The sequence below is a fragment of the Rhinolophus sinicus genome, linkage group LG12 (genome assembly GCF_036562045.2).
Source record: "Rhinolophus sinicus isolate RSC01 linkage group LG12, ASM3656204v1, whole genome shotgun sequence".
NCBI classification, from domain to species: Eukaryota; Metazoa; Chordata; class Mammalia; order Chiroptera; family Rhinolophidae; genus Rhinolophus; species Rhinolophus sinicus.
In genome coordinates, this window is record NC_133761.1 from 42355823 (window position 1) to 42373050 (window position 17228).

General features: G+C 52.2%; 1 protein-coding gene across 2 annotated transcripts in view; it reads left to right on the forward strand.

Moving 5' to 3' along the window:
- Nucleotides 1-17228, forward strand: part of GALNT2 (polypeptide N-acetylgalactosaminyltransferase 2) — a 169248-nt gene that overhangs the window by 94438 nt on the left and 57582 nt on the right. For both annotated transcript variants that reach the window (XM_074316435.1, XM_074316434.1), the window contains one exon: nucleotides 12296-12449. In XM_074316435.1, the coding sequence (XP_074172536.1) occupies nucleotides 12296-12449 (154 nt within the window). The remainder of the gene's footprint in view (nucleotides 1-12295; nucleotides 12450-17228) is intronic.

The window sequence follows — 17228 nt, forward strand, 5'->3', positions numbered from 1 at the left end:
CACTTTCTACTGTGTAAGTGGGGTGTTCGGAAACCCAGCGGCTCTTGTGTCCTAGGTGTTGGACCGATGGGTGGGAGGAGGTGGCACCAAGCCGAGGACGGGTCTGGTGTCTTTCAGCATGGCCACAAAACCCACCTGCCGATGAAGGAGCCAGATCTAAGATAGCAGTGATGCCCAGGCAACAGCCTCTAACTTTTTTGGCCACACACCCTTTGAGCAAAAATACTTTGAGTATAGGTTACCGTCCCCCCATATATGTTAAAATACTCATAAATTATACACATATGACCATACTAATCTGTTGATACATTTTAAAGCATGTTTTAAACAATATGTTATAAAGGATTAGGAACCATAGTTGAAAATGTCCACTGTCTTCTTTCTGTACCCCAGGAAGTTGTCTTTATATGGCCCCACCTTGGAGACCACTGCTCTTGGGTTGGCTGAGGCCACAAATGCCCAGATTATCATTTTAACTGGATTTCTTGTCCCAGCCCACCCTTGTTTGGGGAAGAATCTAGAATTTCGATGAAGTATACCAGCAGAGTGGCTGTCGCAGATGGGCGGTCCAGGGTCCTGGCCTTCGTTTTGTGTTGGGATCTCCATCTTCTATGTTTAGCTATAAATTCCTCGGGCTAGAGGTGCCTAGACGGGCTCGTGAGCCGCTTGTAGGAGCAGAACCCAAGCATGAGCACCAGGAACTGATTTGTAAACAACCGAGATCCACAGGGGTTGCCTTTTAGAGACCCATGATTTCTTCACCAGGTTCTTCGGTCAAAACCCAGTCTGTAAGGGAAGTCTCAGAATTGGGGTGAGAAATCTGGTTGGCATCCTTTTTCAGTTTTATTTATTTGGTCCCACTGTCGTCGGGGCAGACCGGGCATGGTTGAAGTGACTTGCTTTTGCCCTCACTCTAGTCAGTCTGGCCAGGAGTCCGCTGAAGTGCCACGAGCTCAGGGGTCACTTGGCGAATCCTACATTTCCCTCCCTAGAACTACCTCCGTGGTCACAGAAGCTTACAAGTCAAGTAGTTCCCAGCAAACTGGCTCAAGAAAGGAGGGAGCAGTTGTTCTTCTTACCAGGTGTGCTCCTGGGCCTTGTAGAGGAGGCTGTGATCATGCTCTTGGGAACATTGCTGCCAGCCCCCCAGCGTCGGGGACGTAGCAGCTCAGCACTGTCAGGTTGAACAAGTTGGGGAGGAGCTGCAGGATTCTGGAGTTCCAGACCTTTGAGGATAGCACACCCCACACCCTCTTCCTGGTTTCTTTCCCATTTCCAGAATCCTGGGAGAGAAGAACTGGAAAGTGAGAGTGTCCTTGGAAAGCACAGGGCTTGAGGACAAAGACGATGGCCTGGGAGCTTCAGCACTGCCACCAGTTATCTGGCCTTAGCAGTCGATTTTCTTTTCTTTTTCTGTAAAACAGAGACCTTTTTTTTTTAGCTCTAGGGGCCCTTGATTCTGCAGTTTTAACTCGCCATCTTTCTTCTCTCCTCCCAGATGAGTCGCGTCACCTCCTTACTGTCTTCTAGATGGGGTGAGGACACACCTTTGTGTTCCACCACCCTCACCAGATTTCATCCAGATTCCACATTCCCTCAGATTCCATGAGCAGTGCTTCTCCTCCAGCATCCAGCTGGAACCACTGAATTTTTTTTTCAGTGTTGATTTTCAGAGTGTTGTTTCAAATCGTGTGTTTATTCACATTTTTCCCTCTTTTTTTGAAAATTTATTGGATGGAGATGAATTTCATTTTTTCCCCCTGGGTACAGGGAAAGATCTTTGGTCTGAAAAATTAGATTCTCCCAGCAGTTCTCCCCACTGCATCCTCTCTGCCTCCTCAGCGTCTCTGCCTCTGATGGTAAGACTAGCTGGCAGGACACCGGTGATGGGGGAGGACACAGGTGATGGGGGAGGACACAGGTGATGGGGGAGGAGCCGGTGATGGGGGTGGACCTGGTGATACAGGAGGATCTAGAAAGGAGCAGAGGCCAGCAGGGCCAGAAGGCAAGGCCTGTCTTTGAGGACGGCTGCTGGTGGGGCTTCTGTTCGGGAGCCGTCATCCCTCGAGAGCAGATTTTCTGTCTGCCCGTATGAAGCCTTAGTGTCTGTCATTCTCGTGTTCATTATTAACCTCAAGTAAGGGGACACAGCCTCGGGGAGATGGGGAGGGAATGGAGAAAGGAGGGTCATAATTCAGTCCTTTGCTGTGTCTTCACCGCACCGTCCCCCATCCCTCCTCACCCCTCCCCCACCCTCAGCAGCCTCCTTACTGAGACAGTTGGTTTCTCACAACAGACACTGCTCATTTTCACGTAAAGATGAATGAATGGTGAGTGTGTCATAGAACTTACTGCCCAGGGTGAGCTGCCGCCGATGCTAATGGCACCGTTTTTGCTTTACTGCTTTCCACCTACTGGAAGAAAGATGACACGAGCCCACTTGCGTGTTTATTCAGCATTACTGTGCAGGCGGGCAGGAGAAATTCTCCCCAACCCTCCCTCCTGAAAATTTAATGGGTTCCGGCGTTGTGTGCAGTTTTTTCTAATTGTGGTAAAATACACATAACATAAAATTCACCACCTTGTCCATTTTTAAGTGCATAGTTCAGCAGTATTAAGTACATTCATGTTGCTGTGCACCCACCCCACCATCCATCTCCAGAACTTGCTCGTCTTCCCACACGGACACTGTCCCCATTAAACACTAACCGCCCAGCCCCTGGCACCCAGCCTCCAACGTTCTGTTTCTGAATTGGACTCCTGGGGACCTCAAATAGGTGAGACTCATACAGTGTCTGTCCCTCTGTGACTGGCTTGCTTCCCTCAGCATCACGTCCTCCAGGCTCATCCATGTGTGCCTGTGTGCGCATGCCCTTCCTTCTTAAGGCTGCGCACTCCTCCACGAGTCCCCTGCCAGCCACATGTCTGGGTAGCACTGTGTGACAGCCTTGGGGCAGCTAACTCCACGCGCGATGTGACCCGGGCTCAAAGCCCATCTGCAGTGTTGTCATTAGGAAAATAGGTGGCTCTGAGTATCCTTTGGGAAACACCTGTTTAAAAGCAAGCAGTATGTTTATTGTAGAAAATTTAAGAAATTCCAATAAGCAAGTTATATTCACACGTAATTCTGCCCCCACACATAACCTTTGTTGCTCTCCCATGGTGCATTCCTCCAAACTCATTCTGGGCCCGTGTCTCACCCCCATGGCTGAGGTGAGCTGGCCCCTTCAGGGGTGCCTAGCCCAGGTGCATCCTCTCAGTGGTCCCGAGCCTTTGGCTTCTGTGTCCACTTGTCCTGCATTTAGCTCCGCATTCAGAGCTCAGTCTCTGCATTCTTGCAGGAAATACCCAGTAGGCGAGTGACAGTGCTGAGGCTTCGGGCGGCTGACAAGTGTGCAGTGGCCTTCTCCCTGGCGTCAGCCCCTGTCACCCCTCAGGGTTCTTTCTCTCCAGGGCTCTTCCGTGGTGACCCCCTCCTCACCTTCCTGAGACGTGCAGGGCAGGCTGCAGGCAGCCCTGTTACGTCCATTTCTAGACACGATGCCACGTGGTACGTGACCTGTTCCTGTTCACAGGCATAAATGTCTCCTACAGCATTTTTAATGAAAGCAGAGGACCCATTTTAATAAATTAAGAGTATTTACTCTGTAATGTCTGACTTTTTTCTTATATTTTCTTTTGAATAGCTTTTAACCACTTATTTGAATTTCCTATTTTTCATCCCTAAAAATGAATTGTTTAGGATTTGTTATTTCAGGACACAGTTTCTCATAGGTGAACAATATTTCCCATCTTACCAGATATCCAGTGACAGATAATAAAGTATTATTTACATGTCTTTGTTATTTAAGTGGATATATCTCTTTGTAACCCTGGCCTTCTCTTTTATGGTGTGGCATTATGACCTTTTGGAGGAAGAATGTCAGGAATTTTTTCTTTTAAAGCATGGGAAAATTACATTCAATTGGAGATCAACCAAGAGGCTAAAATAAATCTGAGAGCTTTGTTCTTTGATTTAAAATATATTCTGTTTCCTTTCTTGGCTGCTTTCCCGGAAGAGGCTGCTCCGTTTACATGGCTTTCAGTTTGTTTAAGGTCGTTCCCAGGACGGTTTGAGTGGAGATTTGCTGCTCGGCTGTGAGACTGACTTGGTCTCCAGTCTCCTGCTGCCCCAGCCCCGTGGGACCTGCAGCAACAAACCCAAAGCACCTTCCCTGCCCTCAAACACCTGCTTCCCCAGGGCCTGTGTCAGCAGATCTTGAGAAGTCTCCACCCTGGAGACCACGTGTCTCCCTGAGCACTTGGGTTTCCATATGTTTTGTGGTGTTAATCCTTTGAAGGTTCATTTTCATAGATTAACACCATTGTTTCTTTAAATATGAGGTTTAATAAAAACAAAAGTTTTAAGGAAGAGATGCGTTTGGAAATGGGGCATTATTTTAAATTAAGTTTAAGTCACCTAGAAGTAAGCAGTCCACTGATTATCAAAGAGTGTTTCAGGGTTGGCTGCTAGGAGCCCAGAAGGAGCTTTCCCCTGGAAACTGTCCTGAGTGGCACTTAGGAACCCTGCAGAGCTGGCATGTGTCCTGACGCCACTGCCCACCTGTCCTGCCCGCAGCGTCCTCACAGGTACTGTGGTCCATGTGTAGTTATGGTCTTCAGCTGGTCCTCTGCTCAAGGGACGAGGTGCTGGTCTTAATTCTATATAGGATGGGGGGGCGGTCCCCAAAACTCAACTAGGAGGAGGAAAGATTCTGAAAAGATAGATGTAACTCAAGTGGATTAGAGGAGAGAGAAGAAACTGAGTTTGAGGAAGTATCAAATTGCATAAGCTTGTTCTCTGAAGCACAGCAGGTAGGTAGAGGAAGGATTTTTAGTGGACAGGTTTGCCCAGTAAATCAGAGATGGGAGAAGGAGAAATTGCCAGGCCTGAGGTCTGTGTGGCCAGGGCAGCTGAGGCATAGGCTGGCACCACAGCAGGCGGTGCGTGTTGACGTGGACCAGCAGGTCCCAGGGGCAGGAAGTGGTCTGCGCAGTCCCAGCCTCAGGACCTTCCCCCACAGGGTCCCGGGCGGGGCCGCTTCAGGCCCCTGTGGAGGGCTAAGTGTGTCTTCAGGTCCGGGCTCTTCTCTCCCAGAGGCAGTTACCCCAGGCCTCGCCCCCTCCCTGCCCAGACGTTGATTTTCATGGCTCGAGGGGCAGGGAGGGTGGGCTGCACCCTTGTGAGCCGGCCCACACGCAGACCTCAGGCCTTTGGGCCGAGGGTGCTGGGCCAGGACCACTCCTGCTCCCTCCTGCTGGCAGCCCGGCCCTTCCCTGCACTGCCCCACTCCCCTCGAGACCAGGTGGGCAGGTAGAAGAGAAGGCCAAGGGTCCAAGGTGCCAGGGGTCTCGGGGGGCGGCGACGAGGCTGTGGGTGACCCCAAGGGGCTTTGCGAGGTGTTCGCTTCAGTCTCTGAACGTGCGCATGTAGCAGGTTCCAGGCCGGGCCCTGCCCCCTGTGAGAAGGAAAAAGCTGTGGGCAAACGATGTTTGCACACGAGAAAGGTGTGTGCGAGGGGCGGCCAGCCCCAGCCCTTGTTTAGAGCTGGACCTTGAGTGACAGAGGGCAGAGCTCATCCGTTTCCATGTGGTTTCCATCTTCTCTGTCTACGCATCGATCTCCAGACTGAAAAGGGTACAACAGATGCTGTTAGGAAGCTATTGAAGCCGGAGTTGGGCAAGAGACGCCGAGAACTCATCTCAGATTGTTTTAAATGAATGTGTCTGCAAGTCCAGACCAACAAAGACAGGGCATTGTGAGGACCCACAGGTGTCTGTCATTTCTGGGGAATGGCCACGGGCAGTTGAGGTGCCAACAGAGAGGGACAAACACTGTGTCTCCGTGTCCACACCTGTTAGAGGTGGGTGGACTTGAGCTCTGTCCTTGGAGGAACTGTGAGTTTTTTATTAGACAAGGGTGTAAACCCTTTGAGGCCCTCTGACAATAGGTCTGCAGGAAAGCTGTGTCAGGATGGAGCTGAGTGCAGTCAGGGAGAGGCTGCAGCTGGGGGCTAAGGGAAGGACTCCTGGAGGAGGTGGCCACACTGAGGCAGCCCAGCCAGCTTGAGGGGTGAACACTGCGAAACGAAACAGCCTGCCTCACGGTGTTACTGTTCTTATTTGTAAGTACAGAGCTCGGGCTCTGCATGGGTGGGTGGGAGGACATGGTTTAGTAAGAGCTCACAGGTGAGCCTGAGAAGGTTGGGGGACAGACTGACAAGAACGTGGTTAGATCTCAGCCATATTAGTAGGAGTCCAGTGACAAACGGGAGCCTTGGGCTCCGCTGTGGCTCCTCACTGAGGAGATGGGGACACTGGGGTGACAGAGCAGGGTCATAGGTTCAGGGTTTGCAGGGCGGCCTGGCAGGGTCTCTGGGGACCCAGGACTCCACCTCAGGTACGGGCAGGGCCTTCTTTGAGCAGAGTTGGGGTGGGGAGCAGGTGTTCTCTGGGTTCGCCCACCTCCTCGCTTTGGGGGCTCCCCTCTCAGCATTCTTCCTGCAGCTAGAATCAGAGCCCTGGGCTGCACATTTGAACGCACATGCCTGCTGCAGGCTGCTATGCCTGAGGCATGCAGAGATGGCAGCTGGAACGCTGCAGTGTGGCCGCGTGCCTGTGGCTCTCCCTGCTGACCCATCCCCACGCACCTTCCCACACAGGACCCCAGGCTTGGCAGGCTCCTGCTCATGTTTCAAGACCCAGCCCAAATGCACTTCTTGGGGCATTTCTGCACCCGCCCGTGGTACCTCTACTGTAGAATCCACTCCTCTCGTCATGTGTCATGTCTGGCTCAGGGCCAGGCCACGCTGCACTCATGTTTTGTGAGCTCACTCAGGACTGACGTTTGCTCTCTGCTGAGCCGTTCGGTCCAGCTAAGGATGGTGAATGTTTTTCTCCAAGATTAAGACCATTCTCACAGTTTGTCCGAAATAGACGGGCTGTTTTGTGAAGTCAGAATTTCCCCAGGGACAAAATGCCAAGAGACCCTTTCAAAGGAAGTCTTCCACCCCAAGATGCTGCCAGGGTGGGCTCTGTGACAGGGACGTGGCAGGAAAGAACCAGGGGTAGTCCCCACCCTGTGAGTACCTTCACAGGGCAGTCCCTTACCTCCGTCCCCATCCCCTGCTCAGCCGAAGGGTAGCATCTGCATGTGAAGCTTCTGGAGGCTGTGTGGCCCACCCGGCTCTTGGATGGGGTGAGAAAGGTGAAGGGAGGTACCCGGTGGCGCAGGGCAGGGTGCTTCCTGCCTGTGGACACTGCCAAGATGCCTCCCTTTTCTAGGAGATTCTAGAAACAGCACAAATGGGAAACTGAGGGGCTTTGGAGTCTTGGTATGGCTGACAGAAAGCTAGCTTTACCTTAGAATCAGCCATTACAGCTTCTGTTTTCCAAAGGCCTCCATCCCAACAGCTCCGTTTTTCACTGAGAGCACTCAGGCTTCTGATAAGGCCCTGCCAGTCCCCTCCCACGTTGAAATGTCCTGAAGCAGGTATATAATGATAGTAGGTGTGTTGTTTTCTCCAGGTCTCCTGGGCACAGCACATGGGAATGGAAGGGAAGAGGTGTAGCTGAAGCTTCACTTACCCGCTGGTCCCCCTTCTCCCTTCCACAGCCACTATGGGGCCAGAGGCAGAAGGTGCTCATGGGTGACAAAGAGTTTGAGCTCAGTGCCCCTGCATATTCCTGCCAGTGCTCACCTGGGCAGGTGCTCAGAGGAACCTCGGGAAGAAGGCTAGGATCCCCCTCCCATGCCTGCCCCTCGATTCCCAGGCTCAGGTGAGAGCTGGGACCCCCAGTGGAGGCCGTGTGGGGACCTGGCAGGCTCGGCAGCTGCCAGCGACCCTCCCATCAGCTGGGTGGGGGTCACCGTGTGTGTGTTTGGCCAGTCGTGCCTATTAAGCTCCCTTAACTTGTGTAAAGGCCGTTAGTGGCTTAGGAATTACTTTTGCTGTCATTGTTTTTCACTGACTTTTCGTGAGGCGAAGTGTTGTTCTAGCTCCACGTCGACTGGAGGGTCAGGAGGAGCCAGGGACCAGTGTCTTTGTGGGACAGTTACTCCAGGGCCCCTCTGCTCGTTCCCATGAGCACCGGCTGTGACACAGCCATTGGCCGGGCCCACTGTCTGCCAAGCCGGCGGGCGGGTCACGGGACTGATCTCGTCGGTGTGGGGGGCGGACTTGAGAGAAAACCGCCTGCAGCAAATGGCAGGAGGGCTCGGAGGGCGTGCAGCGCCCCGGGAGTGTCTCCCCGATCGGTGTTGTGGCAGCGACGCCACAGTGACCAGCAGGATGGGGCTGTCCTCAGAGCAGTACGCGGGATTTGGGCTGCGTTTCACATCAGTCTCAGATGACGCACGAGCCCGGTGGTGGCTGACGGGCCAACAAGTGTCTGTGTGCAGTGCACGTGGGGTGCTGGGGTCCTGTGGGCGGGGACTGGCAGCCAGATGGGGTTTGCTCTGTGCACGGGGTGTGCTGGTGAGGATGCACGTGACTGTGAGAGGCAGGGGAGACGAGGGCCAGCGGCATGTGTTCACGGAAGGGGCACGGAACCTGGGGAGGGCTTGGCTAGCGTGCAGTGGGGTCCTCATTCCAGCCTCAGTGGGTCAGAGTGAGGACGCAGGCAGGTGGCTTGTCCTGCCTGCACAGCAAGCATCAGAAAGCACAAGGTCACAGAGTTCCTCCAAGAGAAGTCTATCTTGTGGAAATAAATATTCCTCATAAATATTTTCATAACCTCATTGAATAAGTGAGGTGTTTTCTCAGTGCCTCTTAGGGTGATGTTCGCTTCCTCCTCTTATGCTATTTAAATGCCCGTTCTGTTTCCCTGCCGTCTTCGGTGATGTGCTTGCTTCTACCTTCTCATGTAAAGTCTCACAGCTTTGCTGTGTTTCCATCTACTGCTTCTGCTTAGCCGTGTCCATTTTCACGTTTGTTTGTTTTTTTCCTAGTGCTCTTTCTAAAAATTTTAGAAGTGATAGCACAGGATGATTTACAAGTGTCTTTTGTTTAAAAGTCAGAATACTCAGACATTGTAATCTGTGTCTGTGACGACCTCCCTCCAGCCGCTCACTTAACGCCCATCCAGTCCTCAGCTGTCTACACATCTGGCCACCACCCGTTCTGCCTGGGGTCCTGGGGGCCCTGTGTTCCCTGCCTCTGCCTCTTGGGGTCTCCAGCCCCAGCAATTCTAGTACAGTCAAGCCGATTTCAATAATGGCACTTTAGCCCAGTGTTTTTCAAATTATGGCTTGTGACCCATTAGTAGAGTGTGAAGCCACTTTCATGGGTCACACCCATATAAAAAAATAGAATATATCTTTCACACATAGTAGGGTGAAACCTTCATTTCAGTTGTATGCGTATGTTTGCATCATGATGTCTGGGACGTGATACAAAATGTATGTCATAGTCAAAAGTTTATGAAAGTCCCTGCTGTATTCTAACATATTGCTAACTTTTATGAAGAAAAGCCAATCGTAACCTATCTCCAGGAAATGGTTTTGTGCCTCGGGGCAAGGTGAAGCAGGCCCACAGAGTCCTGTTGAAGATGACCCTGTGTCAGAGGGAGAGGTCACCGGGGTGCCCCTGAGTGGGTTCACACAGTCTTTGGAGGTTGAAGGAAGACGGAGTTTCTGTGAAATCACGAAGGACTTCTCCTGCGTGACTCTACTCGTTCAGATCTCAGAGCAAATGTTTCTTCCCCCAGGAAGTCTTCCTTGACTCCACCCCTGCGTCTAGACCAGGCCCCTCTGCCAGATGCTTCTATAGCACCACATTTCCCACCATCGGAGCACTTGGCTCAGTTTTCAGTGGTACTTTTGTTGCTATGGTTGTATATTGTCTGTCTCCCCCCATCTCTCACTGCCTTAGACCGTGACCCCAGGGCAGGCATCAGGTTGGGTTTGCTTGTTGTACCTGCAGGAGCCACCCTGATGCCGAGCACGTCACCAGGGCCTGGTCTACACCAGGTCAGGGACACTCCTGGCCCCACCGCTGGTGGACATGAGGCACGCTGTAAAACCTTGTTGTGCTCACATCTTATTCCAGAAAGGGGTGGGGGTGTGAGAGCACAAGGGGACGTGTGGCAGGAAAGGGATTCAGGCTCCAGGAGGTCCACAGAGGCGCCTCAGCTCCTGCTGACCACACACAGATCCCCCCCGGACCCGGTGACCTGACCCCACCTCCTGCCCAGGTACTGCAGGGCAGAAGCAGAGTTACAGACAAACACGTCTTGGGGGACAGCCTGTTCTCTGGCTGTGGATGGGGCGCCATAGTGCCAGGTGCCTGCTTGCCGTGAAGAGTGTCCAGGCCGTTAGACCCGGGGTTGGAGGCAGCTCGTTTGTTCTGTCGTACGGGATTCAGCTGAGGCGCCTGATGTTTGCTGTCTGTGCCGGGCTGGGGGCTGTGCTGTGGGGCACAGGGAGGGGTTTCCTTCTCTACCCTGAGAGTGAGAGTGGAGGCAGAACAGGCGTGAGGGAGGATAAAGAAGTACTTCTAGGGTTGCCTTAGCAGGAAAAACGTCTTCAGAAGGATGTTTTGGAAGCATTTGATTTTAGGTAGAGAGATGCTGGCACTCAGCTGGCCCCCTTCATTGGGGGCTTGGGCTCATACCGTAGCCAGCAGGCTCGTGGTTCTTGAAACTGCTTTCCCGTTGGAGAAGCTGGACCTCTGTGACCCCCAGCATCATTTCCACGACAACAAACCATGATGAGATGGGGGTTTTGACCCGCCAGGACAGTTGCAACAAGAAGCAGGTGAGCTTGTAGACAGATTTCCTCTGCAGCCTCCAACCAATCACATGTGACTGAATCTCGGTTTCTCCACCTCTGAACTAGAGACAGGAACATGACGTCCTTTCACTTGTGATCGGAGGGACCATGTAGGGAAAACATGCATGTAGGTACACGTGGTCGTGTCATGGACATGACGTTTGACATGCCACACAGGAGCCATTGCCTCCGCACGTGTGCTGTGCAGGTCGCCTTGTGCAGGCTGCCGTCAGCTTTGATCAGCGCCTCACACACTCTGTTCCCTGGCTCCTGGCTCGTTCAGATCCGTGAGCCCGCTGCCCCCCAGGCCTTTGCACTGCAGTCCTTTGTTCAGGTGTCAGCTCAGTCACCCTCCTAGACGGGCCCTGTCAGACCACCCGTGGAGTCAGCACCCAGGATGCCCGCCCCTCATGCCATCTGCTCCTCACAACTCTTGTCACCACTTCATGGGACAGGGCTGCCGTTACTGTGCTTCTTTCCTTTTTTGTTTTTTGTTCATAGTTTGGTTTGAGTTTGCTGTATCTACAGAACTGGTGCACAGCAGACCTTTAAATCCTCATGAAAAACCTTTTTTCTGCTTTATTTATTTACTTTTAGGAAGTGTTTCAAGTAATAAATGACTTGCCCAAGGTCACATAGGTAGCAAGTGGTCAAGAGACTTAAATCTGGGGACACCAAGTCGCAGCTTTTCTCTTGGCCTCGAGTCCACCTTTCCTCCCTTCTGTTTGGCATCGACGCCTCTGCTCGTTTCTCTGGCTCTGCCCTTACAACGCCAGGCGCAGCGTCCCAGCAGCACGCTCCTCCAGATGCCGGTCCTGGAGCCTCAACCCCCCTCCTACCCCAGATCCTCACAAAACGTCCTGGTCCCGTGCTATGTTCCTGGAGGACCTTGTGCTTGGCACTCGAGAGCGGCAACAGCTAATCCGACCCGCTGGGGCCAGGCTACTGTGTGTGTGGATGGGCCAGGCCCCTTGGCTCCATTCCATCTTGAAGAGAACGTGTTGTGCTTGGATGCATGTGTGGTTGGCGGGGGGTGTTTTGATGTCCTGTACTTTGGGGTGTGGTTTTTTGTCTAAAAATTTATTTTTGTGTTTTCTGGTGTCACATGATGGGACGCCTGTGTTTAATTTGTACATTACCTTTTTCACTGTGTCTGAGATGCTTTTGGCATGGCCATGGCCCCGGAGAATGTGTAAGTAGCAGCCGACTCACGGACACTTCGGTCAGCACAGAATCATGGACACTTCGGTCAGCAGACAAACACTTGCCGTCCATGTCTTTAACTTCTGCGCTACAAGTGATCAGTGTTCAGCTGTCCAGTTTGCGGACACAGCGGTGCCTCGGCCGTTTTCGGCGAGTGTGCTGCGTAAATCGCCAGGAGCCACACCCTGGTGCTGACTGTTGACCTGACACTGTCACTGCTGTGTGTGTGCTGCACTCTGCTCTCGTCCCCTTGTCCCACAGCCTCTGCTCTGCTCCTTCCAGGGAAAGTGCGGTGGCGGGACTTCAACCAGGAGGCCTACGTGGGCGGGACGATGGTGCGCTCCGGGCAGGACCCCTACGCCCGCAACAAGTTCAACCAGGTGGAGAGCGATAAGCTGCGCATGGACAGGGCCGTACCTGACACCAGGCACGAGCAGTGAGTACTGAGCTGGCGTCGGCGGCATTGCCCGCCCTCCCACACCCAGGAAGTGGCGGTCACTGTGACGCTAATGGTCTGTTACTCTGGGAAGCTGGACATGTGCTGTGTGTTTGTGGGTCGTACAACTAGGAAACGCTCTGAGGCGTATGGCAATGACACTTCACTCACAGGAAGTGCAGGACCGTTGGGGACCCCTTCCGGTCTTGCACATGCCCCACGGCCATGCCTGGAGGGGGCACTGCTGGCCCGAGAATGGGAACCAGCGAGAGAAAGCTGTGTGGCGAGCCTCACATTGACGAGCCTCACATTGATTGAGCGCATGTTGTTTTCCAAGTCCGCTCACAAAGCATCATTTCCATTGTTCACAGCATCACTGGAAGTAAGAAATCTGATTCTTGCTTATCAGGACAGTTTAAGTTGGATGTTCTAGGGACTAGAGGGGAAGGGCAGAACCCAGCAGGACAGGGTACACTGAGCGGGCACGTGGGGCAGAGGACGTGGCACATCACCTCCTTTGCTGACGGAAGAGCTCTGGTCCCACTCCTGACTCTGCAGGGATCTGAGGCCTGTGGCTCAGCCCCCGAGTTACCAGGCTCGGCTCGGGGGTCTCCATACCCTCCGTGGTGTGACAGTGACACCCACTGTGCACCGTTCAGCTGGCAGGGGTCTGTGATCAGGAGACAGCTCACACAGGCTCCTTAGAGGTAGTGCTTGTTTCAGGGGGTTAAAAACAGGAGTCACGTTTGGAGAGCTGCTGTGGTGCTGGGTAGGCGTCCTGCTCACCGAGTTCCTTCTACAGTCACTCATCCATCGCGTGACAGTGCATGGATTCCACATCTGTTGTGGCTCAGACACTGTGCTCAGGTCCTGCTCTGGGTGGGGGGTGCTGGGATGTAGCACCCTGGGCCTTGGGCAGTCTCCTCCAAAGAGGGGATGTGGGAGGGTCAGGAGAAGTCCCCCAGAGGGCTGAGTCCTGAGCTGGAGACATCCAGGGAGAGGGGGAGTGACAAAGCCATGACGACAGCCCAGGGCTTCCAGAGCGCCAGCCGGGGGTCTGTTTTCTCGGGGGGGGGGGGGATTGCAGGCATTGGGGTGGGTGAGCTAAAAAGACAGAGGCCGACTGAATGACCCTTGAACAACACAGGGTCAGGGACCCCGACCCACCCCACGCGGTCGAAAATCCACATAGAACTTTAGAGTTCCCAGCAACTTAAGTTGTCCCTTAGTACCATGGGGATTGGTTCCAGGGCCCCCGCAGACCCCAAGTGCACGGATGCTCCAGTCCCCTATATAAAACGGCTAGATGAATGCTACAGTCAGCCCTCCACACCCATGGGCTCCCAACCACAGGCAGAAAACAGGACATGTTTTTACTGAAAACAGTCTGCATGCACATAAATGGACCCACACATTTCAAACCTGTGTCGCTCAGGGGTCAGCTGTCCACGTGAACACATGTTAAAGTTTGGCTTTGTTTCCTGAGCAAACAGCATACATCGAAAGAGGGTTTTTCCCTTCTCTCCTCCGTTCAGGGGGCTCTCCTACCAGTGTTAGGTACCACTTAACTGCCAGGTCCTCCTCTGTCTTGACAGCTTTGTTTGGGTTCTGGCCAGCTCTGTTTACCCAGAGCAACTCGTAAGTGTGTGGGTTTACAGTTGTTTGTGAAGTAAAACAGAGTGTGTGTGTGTGTGTGTGTGTGTGTATGTGTGTCATTGTTAATACATATATCACACATAATATTAAGAATCTCATTACTCTTCTAAACCGGACCAGAAAATGCCTTTGCTTAATGTTTTCTGTAACACATGCACTCCTGCTGCTGCCTTCCTGGTTAGAGCCCGTATGGTTCACTGTTACGTAAAACAGGGGTGCTGCCCTGGAATCCGGGGACCCCCAGTGAACCTGTGCGGGGCCGTGGACTCTATGAAAGTCCTCTCACTGCATGACCGGTCGTGGGCTTGTGTGTGTCTGCACACCTGGGGAGAGGGTCCCAGGTGCGAGCGTCCCCACCACCCTCTCTCCCCAGCCTGTTCCAGGCGCTCCCCAGGGCCCTGCTCACACTGTCCCCGCGTGGTGCTGGGCGCGTGGTGCCGGGCGCGAAGCTTGTCTTCAGTGCGCAAAGACGGGCTGAGGCCCCCGCAGTGGTAATGACCGTCTGGCCGCTTGAAGCATCTGACTTAAAGCCACAAAGGGTCAGTGTGGCTTTTAATGACCAAACTCGACTGCTTGGAGTTACATGTCTATGACATGGTGTGAGTTTCGTTTGACTGTTTGGTTTAAGAGATGGTTTCCCTACTATGACTTTTCTTCTATAAACTTTTCCTTAAAGCTGAGAGAAAATGGTGTCCTTTCTGATGGCCCATCAGCATGTAGGCCGGGATGTACCTCTATCACAAGTTCCGTAAAAGTCCCCAAAACTATGTACTGTATACATAGATGTTTTCAGTTTTTGAAATGGGGGTTTGTCCAAACAGATGTTTGACTATTCATGCCATGGTGGGATGCATTTTGGGTTTAACTTTAGTTCCAGCTACTGTGTCATGTTCATTTGCATGTGTTAAAGAAGCCAGCAGCTGGGATGCCTTCTGCGGTGTTCAGCTTTTGGCTGCGGTCGGCCCTAAGTCAGTGGGATGCCTGGAACTGAACCAGTGAGCTTTCCTCAGAGTGGAAGCCTTAGCGTAACCATCCTTACTGAGCATAAGGTACAAGAGATCAGGGCACCTCTTGGGCCTGATCTAATGCCCTTGGATCTGGTGCTCATTCCCGCTCTGCCGTGAGCTCCTCCCTGGGTGCAGGCCTGTGGGATGCCCACCTGCCCCCTGGAGCCCAGGCTCTTCTTGTGCTGGATCTGGAAGCGTGCAGGTGGGGGCACCTGAGAACAATGTTTGGGGAGTCACACAGCTCTTGGTTAGAATCCCAGACTCTCCAGGTCCTCTTTCTGAAGCTTTTGTCATTTGTGAGATGATGTGACATGGTCACTGTGAGGATTAAACACAGAGGCACAGCGACTGGGTCCCCTCCCCGCAGACCGTATTCTGCAGCCCTCACCCCAGCATTCCCCATCCCTCTTCCCTGCTCGCCTTTGCCCCACAACTCTTGCCTCCACCTGCACCGTGTGCTTTCCTTACCTATGTGCTCGTCCTTCTTGATTCATTAGAATAGTGAGTGAGCACATCCAGGTACATCCAGGGCTGCCGTGGGCACCTCACGCCGCTCAGTCAAGTCAGTAAGTATGTGCTGAGCGAGGAAATTGCTTAGCACGGTGCCGGGGGTAGAGCGGATGCCCTGTAAATCATTAATAATATTAAGAGTGATAAAAGAATCAAGGAGAATGAAAGGGCGATTTTAGGCAGTAGGGATTGTATGAACTCCAAGATGAACCGCAAATTACTACACTGTGTTTGTGTTCTCCCAGGACCAGAAAGCAACATGGTTACAATCTACCCCTGATTTTCTATCCTTGGGGTTCAGAGCCTTGCTAAGAAAGGAAGGGAGGGAAAGAGGGAGGGAGGGAGGGAGGGAGGGAGGGAGAAAGAACACACTTTTGGGCTATGTCTTATTTACCTTTTTAAGAGTACCAAAAAAACAAAATGTGCTAAGAAAAAATAGTTCCATGAAGCAAGAAGCCTAGAAAAGTCTGCTGCGAGGGAAATAGTGGATGTGACATATAGGAAATAGTAGAGCTCTTAGAAATTAGAAAAATGGTAGGCCATCTGATTTTGAAAGTATTTTCTGAAGTAAAAAAAAAAAGAAATGCTTATCTCATTTAATGTTATTTGACATTTTAGATAAATTATCAAGACTGAAAGCAGATTAACCAATGTGAATGTCGAAGGTGCTTTGCAGACTTTCTCCCTCCCACCCCCACCTTTTGGACAGTGTTGTCATTGTCCTGCAGAAGGTAATGGAAAGCTGCCCTGAACAGGTCTGGATACTTCTGAAGGTAGAGCCAACAGAACTGCTAATGGCGGGGACAAAGACAGAGAATGTGGCTCCAAGGCTTGTGGCTGGAGCGGGGAAGAGGTGGAGTTACTGTAAGTGAGATGGGGGGAGGGGCTGTGAGTGGAGCAGGTGCAGGGACACCTCAGGGGTTCAACTTGGGCACATTCAGTTCAAGATGCATCAAGCATCTCCTGTGGGCAGACCTGTGTTACAGGTGTTGGGGATGTGTCCGGTACTCAGGACACAGGCCTTGGTCAGGATGTACTCGCCAGTGGGTGTGTTCATGTGCAGATGCTAACACCCAGGAGGCTGGATGCCATCTCCAGGGCAGGGAACACACAGAAACGAGAAGAGGCCCGAAGACCAAGCACCGACGTCTTCAGCGATGAATTTAAAGCCCAGGCCAACACTTGGGCTCCAGTCTAACACTGCACATCACTTATGATGTCTTGTGCTTCCCAGCTCCTAGGAGAGACACGCTCTTGCTGTGATCTTCCTGCCGACGCCTTTCCAGAATCCAACTCAGAAGGGTTTCGTGTTGTTTCTTTGTTTGCTTGTGAGGTGTTTTTTTTGTTTTTTGTTTTGCCTGAAAATGTATCTGATAGGAAAGTGAAGTAAAAACAATCGAGTGGAACCTAGGAAGTTTATGAAATATTATTCTGTCTGCTGGGGAAAGCTTGAGATGGTTTACTTGCAAATCATTTATGTAAATAAAAATAATAAACCTTTGGGGGAAAACATTATTTTGTTTTCTTTGACCCCCATCAGCCAAGGACCATTTCTTTTCATTTATGTAGTCCCTTGAAAATGAGAACTGCTTGGTAAAGGAACAGA